Source organism: Haliotis cracherodii, unplaced genomic scaffold (assembly GCF_022045235.1).
Source record: "Haliotis cracherodii isolate W230 unplaced genomic scaffold, xgHalCrac1.p SCAF_10, whole genome shotgun sequence".
Classification (NCBI taxonomy): domain Eukaryota; kingdom Metazoa; phylum Mollusca; class Gastropoda; order Lepetellida; family Haliotidae; genus Haliotis; species Haliotis cracherodii.
The window spans coordinates 42,322,985-42,344,103 of NW_027266265.1; the positions used below are offsets into that span (position 1 = coordinate 42,322,985).

Consider the following 21,119-nt stretch of genomic DNA (forward strand, 5'->3'; position numbering starts at 1 on the left):
TTGTCTACCTATCAATCAAGCCAAAATGGTGACTATGATTGTCATAAGAGGCGACTAACGGGATCAGGTGGTCAGGCTCGCTGACTTGGTTGATGCATGTCATCGTATCCCAATTGCATGGATCGATGCTCATGATGTCAATCACTGGATTGTCTGGTCCAGACCTGATTATTCAGACCGCCGTCATATAGCTGGAATATTGCTGAGTGCGGCGTTAAAATAACAATCCAACCAATTTTGCAGTGATAAACAACAAACAAACAAACAAACAAACAAAACAATCAAGCAACATACACATGATAAAATCTAAACTCGCTACAGTTCAAAGGTCAAGTCAAGCTTTCCTACCTTCCTGAAGTGAAGAGTAGTCCATTCACACCTCCAAATGTGGAGAGTGCCACAAACACAGGCATTATCCAGGCCATAACACCAAACAGGCGATCTCCGAATGTCTGCAAAAAACAAAACAACTGCATTTAACATGCTAAGGTGAGGTGAGGTGAGGTGAGGTAAGGTGAGGTGAGGTGAAATGAGGTTTCACATGCATTCAAGATTAGTGCACTCATTCAGCGATGTGCATGCATGTGTGTGTGTGTGTGTGTGTGTGTGTGTGTGGCTGCTTGTACTAGTCCGAAATAATGCTGGTTTTGTAGTGCTAGCCCACTGAGATACCATGCTGCAGTTTAACATGAATACACCCACAACAACCATGGGGTTCTGAGGACCTATTCTGCAATAGAACATCTACAACAATCATTGGGTTCTGAGGACCTATTCTGCACTAGAACACCCACAACAACCATGGGGTTCTGAGGACCTATTCTGCACTAGAACACCCACAACAACCATGGGGTTCTGAGGACCTATTCTGCAAAAGAACACCTACAACAACCATGGGTTTCTGAGGACCTATTCTGCACTAGAACACCCACAACAACCATGGGGTCCTGAGGACCTATTCTGCCATAGAACACCCACAACAACCATGGGGTCCTGAGGACCTATTGTCCAGTAGAACACCCACAACAACCATGGGGTTCTGAGGACCTATTCTGCACTAGAACACCCACAACAACCATGGGGTCCTGAGGACCTATTCTGCACTAGAACACCCACAACAACCATGGGGTTCTGAGGACCTATTCTGCACTAGAACACCCACAACAACAATCATGGGGTCCTGAGGACCTATTCTGCACTAGAACACCTACAACAACCATGGGGTCCTGAGGACCTATTCTGCACTAGAACACCTACAACAACCATGGGGTTCTGAGGACCTATTCTGCACTAGAACACCCACAACAACAATCATGGGGTCCTGAGGACCTATTCTGCACTAGAACACCCACAACAACCATGGGGTCCTGAGGACCTATTCTGCACTAGAACACCTACAACAACCATGGGGTTCTGAGGACCTATTCTGCACTAGAACACCCACAACAACCATGGGGTTCTGAGGACCTATTCTGCAATAGAACACCCACCAGAACCATGGGTTTTTGAGGACCTATTGTGCAATAGAACACCCACAACAACCCAGGGGTTTTGTAGTGCAGTGTTCACAAAAGACAGGTGTCCTAAGGTTAGCTGCTGCCCTATTTGATTCCACGGCCCCTCAATCTCAATTCATCAACAGGGTCATTCCACTGTTAAGACAAGGACTCCTTGATTTTCAAGCTTAATGTCGAACACTGAGTACATTTAAAAAAGGGCCCGGTTATTTAAAACAGGGGTGGGTGGTCAGGTGCTTTTGATGCACTAGTTTACAGGAAATAATGACCCTCCACTAATGCTTGTCAAATTTCAGATGACTCTCCCCATGTCCTTGTCCATATTTTTCATGACCCTCTCTGAAAAGACAAAATGTCCATAATTTCATGACCCTTGTCGAACAGGTGTATTAATTTGTATGACCCTCTCCTAGAGACTGTCATGTTTTTGGGTGATGACCAGTCCCAACAACTGCAAACAGAATCAAAATAATCTGTTCATAACTCATGAATAAGTCAGAATCTATTCTTTCCCTCAGGCAGATATACAATTCCTGGTACATTAATTATGCCATTCACACCAGCTGTGTACAAGAGCAGATGTTCACTGTCTGGTGCATCATATGGTGCAGTCACACGATAAATCTAACTACGAGACAGTGACTATGTAAATTCACTTAACACCAGATCCTAGTTATTTAGACTTTGTGACTTGACAAATGTGTGTGTGTGTGTGGTGTGCGCGCGTGTGTGCGTGTGCGTGTGCGTGTGCGTATGTGTGTGTGATATGCTGATTAATAGTGCTAGCCCACTGAGATACCATGCCGCAGTTTAACACCCTGATCAGGCCTCAAAGTTTAAATTTCCACCAAGTAGCCATATGGCTACCAGTATTTTTTTCCAGGTTGCCAGTGTAGTCAGGCCAATATTGTAGGTAGCCAAAAGCATTTGAAATGATCTTTTATCAAATAACTATTATAATATGTACAAGTTATAGCACTAGTCTTGGAATTGTATATTAGTGGAAACTGTACTTAACTTTTGTTATTTGTGACTCAAACAATGATGCATTTTATGTTACAGGATTATGTAGGTATATCCTTGCTTATCCAATGAGCATTGTCAACTGCAATACAATACTAATTACATTAATATTTATGTATTTCGGTTCATTGTCGACTTTAGGAGGAATTATTTGTGAGTACAATTATTAGCAGATGTATTTTCCAAGACCAGCTTTTATTTAATGTTGTGTCTACAGATGTGTAGCAATAGAATTTAGTCGGCACAAGATATTTTTCAAGGTAGTCATTCGGCTACCTCTGAACTTTGAACAGTAGACAAACTGAAATTTAGGTTGCATTGGCGTCGGTTTTAGTCGCAACTTTGAGGTCTGCTGATATGACTACAATACTGTTCAAAGTGGTGTTAAACCAAACTCACTCACTCATAATAATCTATGACTCACTCAATCATAAAGCTCTATGACTTGTTTGTGTGCCATCATACTAATAAAGATATTGGTATTTCAGTCTTGGTGAGGTGAGGTGAAATTGGGTTTAACGTTGCGTCCAAGATTATTGCACTTACATAGCGACGTGCATGTACGTGTGTGTGTTTGTGTGGCTGCTTGTACTAGTCCGGACTTATGCCGATTTATAGTGCTAGCCCACTGAGATACCATGCCGCAGTTTAACATGAATACCCCACTCAGACACAGTATACTGACTCCGAGCCGACCAGTCCTTGTTTTAGCCCCTTAATGCCGAGCGCCAGACAGGGTAACAACAAGTACCATCTTTTAACGTCTTTTGGTATGACACGGCCGGGCGCCAGACTATTCGAGCCTAGATCGGCAAGGGTGGAAACTAGACTTTTATAGTCAGTCAACTCTCTTGCCTCGGGATGATGCTGATTGCATGTCATCATACCCATATAGCAGGGTCCGTTGCTGACAATATCAATCACTGGACTGTCAGGTCTAGACTTAACTATTTATCTAGCCGTAACATTGAAAAGTTTGGTAGTAAACAACAAACAATACAAAGTACTCAGGAAAGAAGTAGACAAAAACATTTCATTTTTGTATATCCCACTCACCACAGCTACGGCATTTGATAATAAGATATCTGCTGGTGAAATGACTGCAAAGTATGCCACGTTGGCCATCACGTAGACAACCGTTACTATGGGGATGGATATGTAGATGGCTCGGGGTAGGTTTCTGAAATATAACCAGGTACAGACTGCAAGTACACACAAACAAACCGCTAACAAGGGTACTTGCTCAACATTTTAAACCAGTCAAATAAAAAACATTAGTTTAAATAACATTTTTTATGATTAATATATAACCCGTATCTTTTAACCTCGAAAGAAAAAGCTCCGATTGGTTCATTTACGTCACCTGCAAACAGTGTCGGGTCAGCATGAACATATACTATGTGTCTGAAGCAAACCTGTGTGTTAGTTTACATTGTTTCTGGTCAAGTAAATAACAAGTCTTCGAAAGGCATTTAGAAGTGATACACACAAGTAAGAGAATTTATGGATGTCAACTTCTTTATTATGAGGAACATAACGTTTTGGAGTATATGTTTACTCCATCAACAGGTACTACCACTACTACTACTACTACTACTGCTACTACTACTACTACTACCCTCACCACTACTACTACTACTGCTACTACTACTACTACTACCCTCACCACTACTACTACTACTACTACTACCATCACCACCACCACTACTACTACTACTACCCTCACCACTACGACTACTACTACCCTCACTACTACTACTACTACTACTACCCTCACCACCACTACTACTACTACTACTACTACCCTCACCACTACTACTACTACCCTCACCACTACTACTACTACTACTACTACTACTACCATCACCACTACTACTACTAATACTACCATCACCACTACTACTACTACTACTATCATCACCACTACTATTACTACTACCCTCACCACTACTACTACTACTACCACTACTACTACCATCACCACTACTACTACTAATACTACCATCACCACTACTACTACTACTACTATCATCACCACTACTACTACTACTACCCTCACCACTACTACTACTACTACTACTACTACTACCCTCACCACCACCACCACCACCACTACTACCACCACCAATACTACTATTACTACTACTACTACTACTACTACTACTATCACCACCACCACCACTACTACTACTGGTACTACTACAACTACCACTACTACACTACCTCTACTATATGTAATGATAACATCACTTGCAATTGCAGACTTGCTTGGGAAATACAAACAATCCAACACCCATGCATGAAATCAGTATGACTATATAGAATACTGTAGAATATTGTTCATCCAGACAATACCTAGTAAAATAGTCCAGATTACCAAATGTATGGGTTAGCAAACTGTGTGTGGAGTGAGGTTGTTTATGGACCATCTATATATGTCAAAAGGTGGTCTGTAAAGCAAGGTTTCCTGACTAATGGGGTCCAGACTATAGAGGTTTCCCAGTATCAAACATTGAGTAGTATATCCCATGACTTGTAGTACATATTGTGAGCTCTAATATTACTACACAACAACAAACATTTCACTCACTTAAAAGGATCTATCATTTCCTCTGTGACAAAGTTGAGGAAATTCCTGTGGAGACAAACAAAGCATTCAGTAATATGATAACTCTTTTTATAAACAACTGCCACTTTTGCCTATAGTTTTTTTTATTCGTGGTAAGTTGCATGCAATGCATGGAGTTGGTATTATGTGTAAGGAGCTAGAGAAGTCACATGACCTAACATGGCGACATCCATGGATTCGCCGCGAACTATCATTCGTTCTAAAGTAAATATTCGAAACTTGGTAAGTTGATGACGTATGAGTGTGATAGCGGTTGAGGCGGCAGTTGTACTATGGGGATGGTGTAGTGAAGACCGTTTTGATTGATACAAAGTGTTTGTTGAGTTTGAGTCCAATCTGGGTTGTCAACAAGTCAGCATAATGCCAGGCGGAGATACAACAGTTTAGTAGGTATCTTGCTATCTCATAGTAAGAGGTAGAACTTTCATGTCAGACACATTTGAATTGTAACACCTGCTTCTGTGTTTTCCAGTTCATTTGTATAAACAGCCTTTAACATGTATCAAATGTTGGTTACTGACATGAAAATTCCATGACATGAGTGAGTGAGTGAGTATGGTTTTACGCCGCTTTTAGCAATATTCCAGCAATATCACGGCGGGGGACACCAGAAATGGGCTTCACACATTGTACCCATGTCGGGAATCGAACCCGTGTCTTCGGCGTGACGAGCCAATGCTTTAACCACTAGGCTACCCGAACGCCCCTCCATGACATGAATCGAACCTGCAACTTTAGTAATCACGTTTAGTATTATAACCCACTGTTTTCCCACTGAGACACCGTGGAAGATTAAGAAAAGGTGTTCAATCTTACATGTCATGACTTCAGTTGTCTACATATTGCCCTCTGTCATAGAATTCGTTTCATACAACTACTGTATTGTTTCACTATCAGGGATCCCCAGATTTTCTTATCTGTCCTGTTATTTTTTGGATTTTAGATTGTTCATCAGTTAAGTCACTCATCGGGTTTGTTCGAATGTGTAAAACTTCGAGCTCAATGTTTTACATTTTCAACCGAAACCGAGGAGTTGTGTTTTACTGCTGCTGTAACTGAAACACTGTTCAAAAGCTCTTAAAGTGGCAGACTTAAACCCAAACTCCTCTCTCTTAATGAGTGAGTGAGTGAGTGAGTGAGTGAGTGAGTGAGTGAGTGAGTGAGTATGGTTTTACGCCGCTTTTAGCAATTATCCAGCAATATCGCGGCGGGGCTCTCTCTTAATGAGTGAGTGAGTGAGTATGGTTTTACGCCGCTTTTAGCAATTATCCAGCAATATCGCGGCGGGGCTCTCTCTCTTAATGAGTGAGTGAGTGAGTATGGTTTTACGCCGCTTTTAGCAATTATCCAGCAATATCGCGGCGGGGCTCTCTCTTAATGAGTGATTGAGTGAGTATGGTTTTACGCCGCTTTTAGCAATTATCCAGCAATATCGCGGCGGGGCTCTCTCTTAATGAGTGAGTGAGTGAGTACGGTTTTACGCTGCTTTTAGCAATATTCCAGCAATATCACGGTGGGGGTCTCTCTTAATGAGTGAGTGAGTGAGTATGGTTTTACGCTGCTTTAAGCAATATTCCAGCAATATCACGGCGGGGCTCTCTCTTAATGAGTGAGTGAGTGAGTGAGTATGGTTTTACGCTGCTTTTAGCAATATTCCAGCAATATCACGGCGGGGCTCTCTCTTAATGAATGAAACAAACTCACCATCCAGCATAAGCAAAGAGACCGGAGTAGAAAGCTAACGATATATCCCCGACACTGTAAGACGACCCTTCAAGGCCTGTGGCTAGGTGCTCCGTTTCACCTGCAATGAAACAGTACACGTCTATATTTTCTATATTTTGGTTAATACTTTATTTTTTTGTTTAACACCGCACTCAGCAATATTCCAGCTATATGACAGCGGTCTGTAAAAAATATTCAAGTATAGATGAGACTCCAGTGATTGACATCATGAGCATCGCTCTACACAGCTGAGATACCACAACATGCATCAATCAAGTCATCTAGCCACATAACCTGATCCCATTAATTGCCTTTTCCAACAAGCATGGGTTGTTGAAGACCAAGTCTAACCTGGTGAGGTGAAATTGGGTTTAACGTCGCGTCCAAGATTATTGCACTTATATAGCGACGTGCATGTACCTGTGTGTGTGAGTGTGGCTGCTTGTACTAGTCCGGACTGATGCCGATTTATAGTGCTAGCCCACTGAGATACCATGCCGCAGTTTAACATGAATACCCCACTCAGACACAGTATACTGACTCCGAGCCGACCAGTCCTTGTTTTAGCCCCTTAATGTCGAGCGCCAGACAGGGTAATAACAAGTACCATCTTTAAAACTCTTTTGGTTTGACACGGCCGGGGATCGAACCCCGGACCTTCCGCTCTCTGGGTGTATGCTCTACCACTAGACCACGGAGGCGGTCTAGTCTAACCTGGGGATTGGTTGATGATTTTATAGTAACGTCTCTTCATCATGTTCATCTGGAAACAGTAAACACTGCACTTTCAAGTATTGTGAAATAAATAAAATATGCTTACTTGCCTTTTTCAGTTTACAAAATGTACACCGGTTAATATAACATATTGTGGTTACCCATCAAAATGGATCACATAGCGCTAGAACCTAGTAACATAAAACTGCTCAAAAGTGCTGTCATGTCTGAACAGATCTGAAAGATTGGTTTGGTTTGTTGTTTTACGCCACACTCAGCAATATTCCAGCTATATGACGGCGGTCTGTAAATAATCAAGTCTGGACCAGACAACCCAATGATTGATATCATGAGCATCAATCCACGCAATTGGGATCACCTGACCACCTGATCCCGTTAGTCGCCTCTTTCGAGATCTGAAAGACACTTATGTGTGCATGTTGAAAGCTTTGAGTAGATCTCTTCAATCTCGATTTCAAAATACCTAGTTCTACAACTGATCTTATATCAAGTGGATGTTTGTCCTAAAGGGACTGTCTTGCAGCTTGAAATGACCAACTGCCAAATGTCTCAGTATGTGATTGTATCGTAGTACCCCCCAGGCAATGTTGGCCCATCATGAAATGGTGTCAGGATAATTTTGCATCGTTTACCCACCTAGGCCTGGCATGATATGGTCAGGATATCATTGCATCGTATACCCACCCTGGCCCTTCATGACGATGGTGTCAGGATATTATTGCATCGTATACCCACTTAGGCCCATCATGACGATAATATCAGGATATAATTGCATCGTATACCCACCCAGGCCCATCATGATAATATCAGGATATTATTGCATCGTATACCCACCCAGGCCCATCATGATAATATCAGGATATTATTGCATCGTATACCCACTTAGGCCCATCATGACGATAATATCAGGATATAATTGCATCGTATACCCACCCAGGCCCATCATGATAATATCAGGATATTATTGCATCGTATACCCACCTAGGCCCATCTTGACGATAATATCAGGATATTATTGCATCGTATACCCACCTAGGCCCATCATGATAATGTCAGGATATTATTGCATCGTGTACCCACCCAGGCCCATCATGATAATGTCAGGATATTATTGAATCGTATACTCACCCATGCCCATCATGATAATGTCAGGATATTATTGCATCGTATACCCACCCAGGCCCATCATGATAATGTCAGGACATTATTGCATCGTATACCCACCTAGGCTCATCATGACGATGCCAGCGATGGTGATGATGACTAGGGCGAGAAGCTTGGCTATTGTGAACAAGTCCTGGATCCGAGTGGCAGCCTTCACACTGGCCATGTTCACAAACGTCAGAATACCTGCAAACATACCATACTGATAACAATTCACAAGGAAAGATTGGATAAGACATTTGTGAAAATCCTGTGTACACAAATATCATGTATCTTGTGACATAGAAATCTGACATGCCGGTCAAAATACATCGCTCATTAATACCAAGAATTTAGAAGCCTCAACTCTTGATTGACTGACTGGAGCTTCATTGGAGGTGTCGTCAGATCTTCATGCAGCGAGGTATCGTATAGGAGTAGAAGATCTGACTTCAATGAGATTGCTGTTTTGTTTCTTCAGATCTTCCCATATCAGATGGGGCATGGGTGGCCCATTAGTCTAAGGCACTGCGGTTGCTGTGCAGAGTTGCATCCACTCGGCATGCCAGAAACCTATGATTGTGGGTTCGAATCCCAGTTTCTAGGTTTGTCAGCACCATACCCGTGCTTGTGGGTTTCATCGAGCGGTTAATGTTGGAGACCTGCTTCACTTCCGGCTTTCCTCCCACATTAAGCTGACACCCCGCGATGTAACTGGAATACTGTTAAAAGCAGCCTTAAAACCCAACTCACACACTCACATATCCAACTAATCAGTGGCATATGTTTGCCGATTGCCTAATTGTGTGGTTTCTTTTAAAATCATTTTACATAATTGAAAGTATAATGTCTAAAAGTGTCATAATACCAGAGGGCTAGATAAGTTTTTGGTTGTTTGGGTAGTTTACCCAGTGGTTTGATCTTGATTGGGTATCCACAATTTTTAGAGGGCATGCAAATTTTTTTTTTATCCCCTTATTTCCTGACATTTGGGTATTTTAACTTGAAAAACTGTTTCGTAATAAGCCCTGAAAATCATTTAAAACTATGTAATAGTAGTATACCCGTCTGGGTCTGCTTATGGCTCCCTCTCAGAGAAGCCATTTTTGTTGGCAAAACCTAGCATTGTACATGTTGTAAGAAAGTTGCTATTTCTTTAATCACCAATCAGCGACTGTTTAAGAAACAACATGTACATTGACAAGGCAGGATGTGCTTTTTAATTGGCATCTACCAGTATGTTTGTTGCATACTGTTGAAACTGTTGGGTAAGTCAACTTGGTTGGTTGGTTGTTGTGTTGTTTAACGCCGCACTCAGCAATATTCCAGCTATATGACGACGGTCTGTAAACAATCGAGTCTGGACCAGACAGACCAGTGATTGACAACATGAGCATCGATCCACACAATTGGGATCGATGACATGCATCAACCAAGTCAGCGAGCCTGACCACCCGAATCCCGTTAGTCGCCTAGCATAGTCACCTTTTACGGCATGCATTGGTTGCTGAAGACCTATTCTACCACGGAATCTTCACGGGTCTCTTGGCAATCGGCTGATACACAATCATTTTATCTAACAGTTGTAATATATGCATTGAATTTATTTCATAGCGTGTATATAGTTTTTCTTGCGTATTTCATACACAAGGATTTGATTTGTTTGCATATTTCAGTTTAATAAATGTGTATTTTACGCAAATATGAAGCTTATCTCGAGCTCTGCATTATTTTCAATGGGATCACACCATTTCAATGTGAGTGAGTGAGTGAGTGAGTGAGTGAGTGAGTGAGTGAGTGAGCGAGCGAGCGAGCAAGCAAGCAAGCAAGCAAACAATACCAGAATATTGATTAGGGATACAACGCATAAAAAACACTTATCAACATTTGTGATCAAATAGACAACTTTGGTTTGTACAATCCAGTTCCCAGAACACAGGAAAAAGATACACAGAACTGAAGCTTTGAGATCTTTACTTTGAGAAGTCAATTATCTATCTGTTACACTGAATGACGACAAGATTTCCACCCACCCTCCTGATAAATACACCGAATCGAACACGCCCCCGCATGTTGGAGAATTTGTGATCCTTTCCAATGAATAGTATTAAGAAAATCAATGCCAATGTTATAGATAGCAGCAGCAATCACAGCCAGGCTCTACAGTTATCCAGGAACTTCCACATCATTACAAGCCGAGACAATGCAATATTTGACATGTCTGTTTGACATGTTTGTTTGACTTGTTTGATGGAAACCTTGTGGCAAGGAGGCAAACATCTCGACGACCGTTCCTCTGAGTAATTGATGACTAAATAATCCTAAAAAAAGTCATTTTTACATGAAACATAACAAGATACATGAACCTGATAGAACCAATATTTGTGTCTGATGTATCAGTTCACATTATTTTCTATGTTTAAATTAATTGGGATCTAACAATATCGGTTTCTGTGGGTACTGCATGAATAGCTTAGATATATACTTCCGATGTAATGGCATGTGAAATGTTAGACCTCTGACTGGAGTGAGTATGGTTTTGCGCCGCTTTTAGAACTATTCCAGCAATATCAAGGCAGGGGACACCGGAAATGGGCTTCATGTTGTACCCTACTGGGAAATCGAACCCGGGCCTTCGGCGTGATGAGCGAACACTTTAACCACTAGACTACCCGACCACCCCCTCTGACTGGCACTTCATCTGTCAGTACACTTCTGTTCTATTAGAATGGTCTTAGGTGTCACTTTACTTGTGGCATTCTGTGAAGAAATCAACTAATTTCAATTCTGAACCCACACTCTGGGGATGCTAGTTCCCCAACAACATATGCTGGTTGTCAGGTGACCAAATGGATTGGGTGGTCAGGCTAGGTTGATTGAGTTGGTTTATTGCGTGTCATCGTACCCGATAGCATGGTATGATATTACTCACAACATCGTTCACTGGATTGTCTGTTCCAGACTGGAATATTTACAGGCTGCCATCATATAGCTGGAATAGTGCAGAGAGTGGCGTCAAACAAACTTAGAAACTTGAAATTTCAATAGCATCTTGGTATTTCAAGAACAACCCCAAAACAAATGGCCCTAAAAGGCTTCCATAGATATCTGGAATAAATAAATGGATAATAAAATGTAACATTGTAAAGTAAGCATCAAAGCCCCTGTATCTTTATTGGCCCTGATGTCCGTGTGAATTAAAAGTCTTCTCTGCACCAGTGAGTGAGGGAGTGAGTTTGATTTTATGCTACTTTAAGCAACATTCCCGCAATACCACAGCAGGGGACACCAGAAACAGGCTATTCAAATTGTACCCATGTGCTCTGCGCCATAGTTGTAATTTCAAAGAGAGCATACTGCAGACTTGGGACAGAATGTCTGCCTCTGAGCTGGTCCTGAGACATTGCTGAACATGTATTGTGTGAAGAAAACAAACGAACAAACAGGGAAGTGAAAATATTGTGTAAAATAATAAATATGCAGGAAATACTCGCACCAAGTCAATGGACTTGTTCGGTTAAATATCAGCATCAATATGAAGTTACAGATTGTCAAGTCACATAACAGAGTAAATCGACAAATTAAGAACTACAATGACACAGGACAGTTTCCTGAAAACATATTGCTTCGATTGCTCTGACCAAACAAAATATCCATGATAAAAGATATTGTTCTCAGGTATTAACACTCTCTACTCAACCTTCAACTGATCACGATGCGAAATTGGCACTCAATTCTGATAACTGACAGTACGCTGTAGCGTTGGATCAACTTGTAAGTGTACTTTGCAAGGTAATTTTCCAAATTCTTCTTGAAAAACATAACATCCAATGTCAGAACTAACACAACTAGCATCATCAACATGATCAACGCTACCAACTACGGTCTCAAAGGAGCTATATATTTAAACACTTTGTTGCTTAATGATGTACTCATAACTCATGCAGTCATAACTCATAACTAATATTCCAGCTATATGACGGCTACACGTCAACAATCAAGTCTTAACCAGAAAATGAAGTAACTGATATTGTGAGCAGCGGTCCACACTATTGTAGTTCAAGGACATGCCATCAAGCAAGTCACTGTCAACTCAATTCAGTAAGTTGCCTCTAGCAGCCAGCAATGCTGCTGGGGAACATGTCTGTCTCGGAATCCCCGAGGGGTTCATGTGTACAATGTTATCAACATTCAAGGTGACAAAACCCATCTACTGAGAATCCCTGGATCCCAGCAATGGTACATAGCAGCCACTTGTATCGGCAATAACAACAACAACCTCATCACTTTATTTTTGTCCTGTTCCAAGGATTCTTGACAACCAGCAATGCGAGCTCTAATCAGGTCATACCTCTGTCCCATTCCACATTCTCAACCAGATATTCCTGACTTAACTTAATGGTTAACCTTGCTACCATCTGGTAAGTATTTCCTTGGAAGAATATTCTCAACAGTCAACTTGGACAGTTGCCATACTAACTGTCATCAACAACTGTGCAAGTATCTTGGAGTCTGCCGTGGTACCTATCGTGTTGTATTTCAGAGTAAACAAGTGACAAAACCCTTTCTATAATCTCTGCCAAAATCTTAGTCCATAGTACATTTTGTACAATACAGACCTCAGTACTGATCAATTATAACAATCATCATCATCATCATCAGCAGCATCATCATCATCATTATCATCATCATCATCATTATCAGTCTCGTAGACAACAACAGGATTTTCTGACATGGACCCTTTATGTGAAAATTTCAAATATTCCAGAGGTATACCCCTACAGCTAAATGTTAAAATGCCCCATTGTATTTGTAAATGTGGGCCTTTTCTCAAATTTAGGGGCTTAAAGCACAAGGCCCCATCCTAGAATTATCCCTGCAACACCAACATGCTTGCAATCTGTACCAAAACTTTGGTGTCTACTGGCCAAACCCATCAAACATCTCAGTGTCAATGTACAGACTTTTATTGGCAGATATATTATAACTAGATCGAAGAATATTTTTCTAGACTCGGGCTTTGGACTAGTCACAGACTGCTCTCGAGTTTGTTACCATGGTTACTAGAATGTCGAAACATCTTGGCACAATGATTAGGTCCTTTACAATTACATGTCTTCATCCAAGCAGGACATTTTTGGCATTCAAGAACACATGACAGAAGCCAGAGAATTTACATTCCTTTGTGATTGTGAGGCTTCCCTTCCTTATCAGAGGATCTGATCTGTGAAGCACTTAGATGAAGAACCAGTCACTCAGTCCATGACACTTGTGCACATAGATGTGATGCTTCTGCACTAAGACACATGGAAATACACTTAGAGTTTACAGAGTTCCTCTAGCAGGCCTAGCTGTTGGTCTGTGGCCAGTTCAAAATACAAAGGGCTTGCTGAATCGTAGAGTAAATGGCTTGTCAAAATTTCAACCCTTCTCCATGTATATTTAATTTTTTTAAACTGCATCATCTTGGTAGAATGACAACCAGCCACCATTTTGTAATGTTGTGTGCAACAACTTCCTTATTTGCTCATAAATCGCCATGAAATGCGGCAAATGGAAGCCAAGATCTAATCTCAGAGAGAAGGAATAAATGTTTTAGTGGTCAGTAGTTTTCAGAGTAGTTTCAGGGTAGTTACGAGACTACTTGGCGGCAACTAATTGTGTGTAATTGACAGTGAAGAGGACGTCTGTTGAAAATCTGAAAATTTTAGTTAGTGTGATTGAAGCCAAAATACAGGATTTATGGCAGATATGTAATAGAGGTAGAAATTTCATAACAATTAAATGTTTTAGTGGTCAGGAGTTTTCAGAGCCGTTTAGTTGTAGGCCAGGTAGCTTGGAGAAGGGACAGTAACTTTCAAACGGGGCAAGCCCTGCTGGTTACATACAAATTTGTTGTTAAATACCGGTACACCCCCTTCCAATAACTGTTTCTTTGTACCAGAAACTGTAATCCCTGTCAAATCTGTCCATGAACAGCAAGTCACAAAAACAACCACTAAAGTTGCAAGATTTAGGAAAAGTCTTGATCATTCTGAACCCAGTAAGATACACACCATCTCCTGGGTGGGGTGGGGTGGGGTGGGGTGGGGTGGGGTGGGGTGAGGTGAGGTGAGATGAGGTGAAATGGGGTTTAACGTCGCGTCCAAGATTATTGCACTTATATAGCGACGTGAATGCATTTGTGTGTGTTTGTGCCTGCTTGTACTAGGCCTTCGACGAATATCTTCACAAAGTGTATGTCGTCGCCTCAGATGTGCAGGGATTGTCGCCAGAAGACCCTCCAGACGTCCCATTTTGACAGGAAACCACTGTCAAGCACGTCTACAGTGGTGCACACAGCGTCTACGCTGGACAGCCATGCAGTGGAGACAAGTTCTAATCACTGACGAGTCTCTTTTTCACCTCAGCCACAGCGATGGACGGATTCGAGTGTACCGACGTCGAGGTGAACGTTACGTCAATCATTGTGTCATGGAAGAAGATCGGTTGGGGGACAGCAGCGTTATGGTATGGGGTGGGATTACAGCAAGACAGAGGACCCGTTTGATAGTGGTAGAGGGAAATCTCAATGGACAGCGCTACCGCAACGAGATCATCGTCCCTGTTGTTCTACCGTGCGTCGTCATGGCCCAGGCATTACCTTTCAACATGACAACGCCCGGTATCATATTGCTCGACTTGTTCAGGATTCTCTTCAACAAAACAACGTGAATGTCATCCCCTGGCCGGCTTGCTCCCCTGATCTCTCACCAATTGAGCAGATGTGGGATGAGATGGATTGGCGCCTTCGACGTCAACCACATGTTCCACAGACACACCAGGAACTTCGAAAAAAGGAGATATATCCAGCAGATATGGACAGATAACCAACAGGACTTTGTGCGACGCCTAGTCCATTCCATGAGATGCAAATGTGTTGCTTGACATTTCGGCATGTTCATGGTTTTTTTTAAATCACACATTTTCTGAAGTCAGTATGGCATATTAAACCATTTGAACACTTACAGGAGTCTTTTATTTGTTGCAAACCGAAATTGTTTCAGATTTGGTAAAAAACATAAGCTTGCATTAAATCTTATTCAATGTCACAGGAACTTTTGTTGTTCAGTATATATTCATGATGTGAAGTAGCATATCCTTATAAATCCTGCAAAAGGCAGATCATTTTTCCAGTTTAGTTGACAGAAATGATAGCAAATTATTTAAAAAACCCACAAATATCACATTAACTAAGCCATTTCATTTTCATAGGGATTTGTGCGCTGGCATGTACCTCCATCACAGAAATTACTGCCATTACGAAAATTGTACCTCAGTCGGAAGCTGAAATAATAACCCATGTTGTAGCCACATACACACTGAAAGGGCCAAAAACTTGCATATGTGAAGATTACTTAGTCCACACTGAAATTTTGTTCTGTTTTGTTTTGTTTGTTGTTTAATGCCGCACTCAGCAATATTCCAACTATATGACTGTGCTCTGTAAATAATCAAGTCTGGAACAGAGAATCCAGTGATTGACATCATGATCATCGATCCACGCAAATTGGGATACGATGACATGCATCAACCTAGTCAGCGAGGCTGACCACCCGATTCCGATAGTCGCCTTTTCACGGCAAGCATGGGCTGCTGAAAACATATTCTACCCCAGATCTTCACAGGTCCACTGAAATAACATATGTTATAGACTAACATTTAGTCCAAGAAATGTCATCTTATTTAAACATATATCTCTACAAACTACAAAGCAACATCCAAATGGAGCCCAGAACAACGCTTAATTTCAGGCAATCTAGACTTGCCAAATCATTCTAGACTTGTGAGCGAGTTGAGTTTAACGCCGCTTTTAACAGTATTCCAGTTATATCGCGACGTGTCAGCTTAATGGGGGAGGAAAGCCCGAAGTGATGCAGGTCTCAGACGTTTACCACTTCGGTGAAACCAACGAGCACGGGTATGGTGCTGACAAACCTAGAAACATAACCAGGATTTGAACCCACAATCATAGGTTTCTGGCGTGCCCAAGGGACGCAACTCTGCGCAGCGAATCACAGCGCCTTAGACGACTGGGCCACCCGTGCCCCCCTTCTAGACTTGAGTTGAATTCCTTTTCTCATTAATTATCTGAGGTCTGGGAGATGACAAATGGATGTTATAGTGTGACATAACAATGTGTGAAGCCCATTTCTGGTGATCCCCGCTGTGATATTGCCGGAATATTGCTAAAAGCCGTAAAACCATACTCACTCACTATAGTGAGACAGTTTGGACAGTTTAAAGCCCTTTTGAACATTATGTCAGCATCCCAGTTCATATATTCAGTACAATATTCTTCACATCAAAGTGCGCTCTATACGTAAGAAAAGATTCTGTGTCACAGCATGTCAGCTCGATATGGGCTGAAAGCCAAAAGCATGTGCCAAGTGTTGTGTCATTTAAAAAACATCTTGTGTGCTCCAAACAAACAGGAAAATACATGTTCGTTTGTGTGGTGAAGAAGTAGTTTCTTCTGTATTGAAGCTCAAACCGTGTCATGAATCTGACTGTGTCACTGAACGCTACATCAACACTGCCATATTACGTCAACCATTGTTATGTTTGTTGTTTAATGCCGCACTCAGCAATATTCCAGCTATATGACAGCAGTCTGCTGGGATTGACTTAGGCCGTGATTCCGCGATATTCTCGCATAGTTGTCGTAGACATCTCATAAACATTCAATCAGCGCGATTGAAAATCGCGTAGATCTTTCAATAGTTTTATCTGCATTAACACTCTCATTTTCACCTACAAAAATAAAAAATAAATTTATCTACGCTACCTAAAAATGTTGTCAATCGAAACAGCGATTTGCAAACTAGCAACATTGCATGCTATCTCTTACTGTGAATAACTGATTCCTATATCACTACATGGAGATTTGTATCAGCTGACAATGGTGGAGTGCGTTGTTTTTACAAACTAAACACTTTGGTAGCGCACGAAAATCTTACTCCGTGATCTACAAATCCAAGTCATTAAACATATTTTTTTAAGACTTAAATCCTAGCAGAAATCAAAGATGATGATCTTCATGTATGTGCCTCCATGCAGAAATCAAGAGAGAAAAAGGCAATCACAGGTAAAGTTTCAAAACACGAGCAACTTTCGATTTTGGAATGACAGCAAAACAAAAAACTATATGAATATACATACAACTATTTCTCCATAATAATTTATGAACTGCAGATCAGAAATGATTGCAATTTAGATGAGATTCGCCTTGCTGGTGGAAGAGTTTTCATGAACGTACCGTCATGCAAGAATGGCCCCCGAGCTTGAATTACAAATTTTGAACTATTTCTAGTGGCCCAACAGCAAGTTGGATTTAGATTTTTTAGAATATGCTTCGATACCTTTGCTTCCAAATTTGTCCATCAAAATTGAAACTGTTACTTAATCATTCAAATCTAACGCAAACATCATGAATGTCAAGTCTTTGCAACTTCCGGTTACCTGTAAACATTTTCTGGCTGCTGCACATGGGTGAAATAAATGACTTAATTCTGGCTAATTAAACAAGAGGGTGAACCTGGAGCAATAGTCATTGTATAACGAACTGTCACTTCAAATTCAATGAAAAGTGCATATTGATAAGATTTCATTTGATACGATCAGAGACCCGGCCTCTGATATGGTACACACTTCAGATGGAAATAAGACGGCGAAATTGACGAAAGTGTAGCGGCCATAAAATTTCTGAGTCCCGTGATGGGATTCGAACCACGGACCTTCTGAACCGAGGTTGGACGCCTTGTCCACATGACCAAAGAGGTTAACCCCGTCAGCAATCTGACAAGGTAAGGATGTCATCTGTGGGACGACTCCACGCCCTGCTACATACTCCCCCGTCAACAGAAGGCACATCTCGGGCCGCATAGTAGGGTACTGATGCTTATTTTGCTCAAATTTAATATGAACGTGCTCAGCCCCACGTTGGGCGCCAATGTAGCGGCCATAAAATTTCCGAGTCCCGTGATGGGATTCGAACCACGGACATTCTGAACCGAGGTCGGAGGCCTTGTCCACATGACCAAAGAGGTTAACACCGTCAGAAAGCTGACAAGGTAAGGATGTCATCTGTGGGACGACTCCACGCCCTGCTACAAAAGCACTGGAATGTAAATAATATATTTTTTGCGAACAAACTGTAATACCATTTACAAAAGTCGCAATTTCATGTCATCACTCTAAATATATTGAATTACGATCTAAACACATATTGTCGAAATTTGATAACTGCAGATTGTTGTCTCCTGCATGCCAACGAAATGAACAGCTGATGGTGATAAACATGCCTCCTAAACGATCTATAATTGTCCTCGCGAATAATTCCCCATCAAGTCGACAATGAACAGAAATACACAAATATTAGTGTAATTTCTCCCAAAGTAGAACAGAAATGTAAGTCGATTGTAATTTTTGGTTAATACTAATGCTAATACATGTACTCGCAGTGGAATAACTAATGTTTGAAAATGGGATATCCAAGGATATATCTATATAATCTAGTAATATTACTTGCAACAATTTTTTGAGTCACAAGTACCAAAAATCAAATACAGTTTCCACACTGGGTGAATATGAAATATCTCTAAAAATTAGCAAAATCTCATTACAAGCCCAAAAATCTCATCGCCTTTGGACCAGGGGAGATTTTCTCTCATAGGTAAACATTTCCAGGATAATCCCTGAGTCTGTAAATAATCGTGTCCGGATCAGACAATCCAGTGATTGACATCATGAGTATTGATCCACGCAACTCGGATACGATGACATGCATCTATCAAGTCAGCGGGCCTGACCACCAGATCCCGTTAGTCGCCCCTTACGACAAGGATGATGTACGGCAAGCATGGGTTGCTGAAGACCTATTCAAATTCGGATCTTCACGGGTTGGAAAATACATGTAGAATCTCATTGTTTATTATATATTAAGTGATTATACACCACTGTAAACATCTGAAAGTAAAATAACATTATGCCGAATCTACTTTCAATGAGTCTGTAAATAATAGAATCTGGACCTGACAATCAAGTGATCGACATCATGAGCATCTATCTATGCAATTGGGATAGGATGACTTGCATCAGCCAAGTCAGCAAGCCTGACCAGCCATGAGTTGCCTGACCACTTGTTATTAGTTGCCTCTTACGACAAGCATGGGTTACTTGAGATTCCGTATTCGACCCATTGCTTATTGGGACAAATTCAGAGTCAAATTGGCGTAAATTCATCAGTAAGCCTTATCGTATTTTCTTGAGAATAGTGCACACTTTTTTTCCAAAAAAACACAGCTGTGTAGAAGGGGGTTCGCATTATACACAAATTAATGAGTTCTGATGTTTTTTCCCCCATGGAAAGACATTACTGTGAGCACGTAACACCGGAAATACCATGTCAGCAAATCCATACTGAAGTTCGCAAATTATTCATGTAATTACACTGTCTTGCTATAAAAAGTGTTCTTTGTATATCTGGACTTATCTTTGTAACTTAATTCATTAATTTTATTCAAAATTCCTTTTAATATTGTTTTAATTAATTTTGGCGAAATCGTGTGTAAAGCGATCAGAAGATCGCACAACTCACCGTTATTAACAGCAACCACAGTCAGATTACCGCTATTGACGCCTTTAAATGAACTTTAGTTGACAGAGAATGGATACATATATCATAAATGCCATACTTTGATTCGTTAAAAGTCATATTTGTTTTTGTTGGACGATTCTATGTAATTCTCGCGATCACGGTGACTGGTCAGACTGGTTCCATGTGAAAAATAATACCTGGCAATAACGATCAGCTGCTTCGCTTAGGGTTATTATTATTTTAAATATGTTTAGTAAAAGCTGCATCTAAATTAACAAGATATTGGAATATATTATTCCTGATAAAAAAAATAGTTTCAGATACAACGTTTGCCGATCCTGGCATTAAAATCCTGTCAAGTTATATCATTTGGTGTGTCTTGACCGAATCACCGGTAGATTCCAAGCAAGCGTGTGTACAGCTGATTGCTGTGTCCGGCTTAGTTTACGAGAAAATGCACAAGGTAATCTTAATCCCTGGATATAAAACAATGCCTAGCTGAACCAAAAATACAATTTAAACGGTAAATCAACATGTCTGGTGATTTTTTATCTCAAATTTCGAATTTGTACTGACGAAGTTTCTCATCACCCGTTCGTTTGCCGGACTTCGCTGAAGGGGTATGGTGTAATTTTTCTCTGCGCACGATATTCAAAGTCACAAATATCTAAAATAAACAGAATACAGTCATGCCCCGCTTATGCAGACT

At 41.0% G+C, this 21,119-nt stretch overlaps 1 protein-coding gene across 1 annotated transcript in view; it reads right to left on the reverse strand.

Moving 5' to 3' along the window:
- Positions 1 to 21,119, reverse strand: part of LOC139454398 (Y+L amino acid transporter 2-like) — a 53,003-nt gene that overhangs the window by 16,526 nt on the left and 15,358 nt on the right. The window contains exons 4-8 of the mRNA XM_071236072.1: positions 8,854 to 8,979; positions 6,874 to 6,973; positions 5,131 to 5,175; positions 3,597 to 3,720; positions 349 to 452 (exon numbers count right to left, since the gene is read on the reverse strand). Coding sequence (XP_071092173.1) covers positions 349 to 452; positions 3,597 to 3,720; positions 5,131 to 5,175; positions 6,874 to 6,973; positions 8,854 to 8,979 — 499 coding nt within the window. The remainder of the gene's footprint in view (positions 1 to 348; positions 453 to 3,596; positions 3,721 to 5,130; positions 5,176 to 6,873; positions 6,974 to 8,853; positions 8,980 to 21,119) is intronic.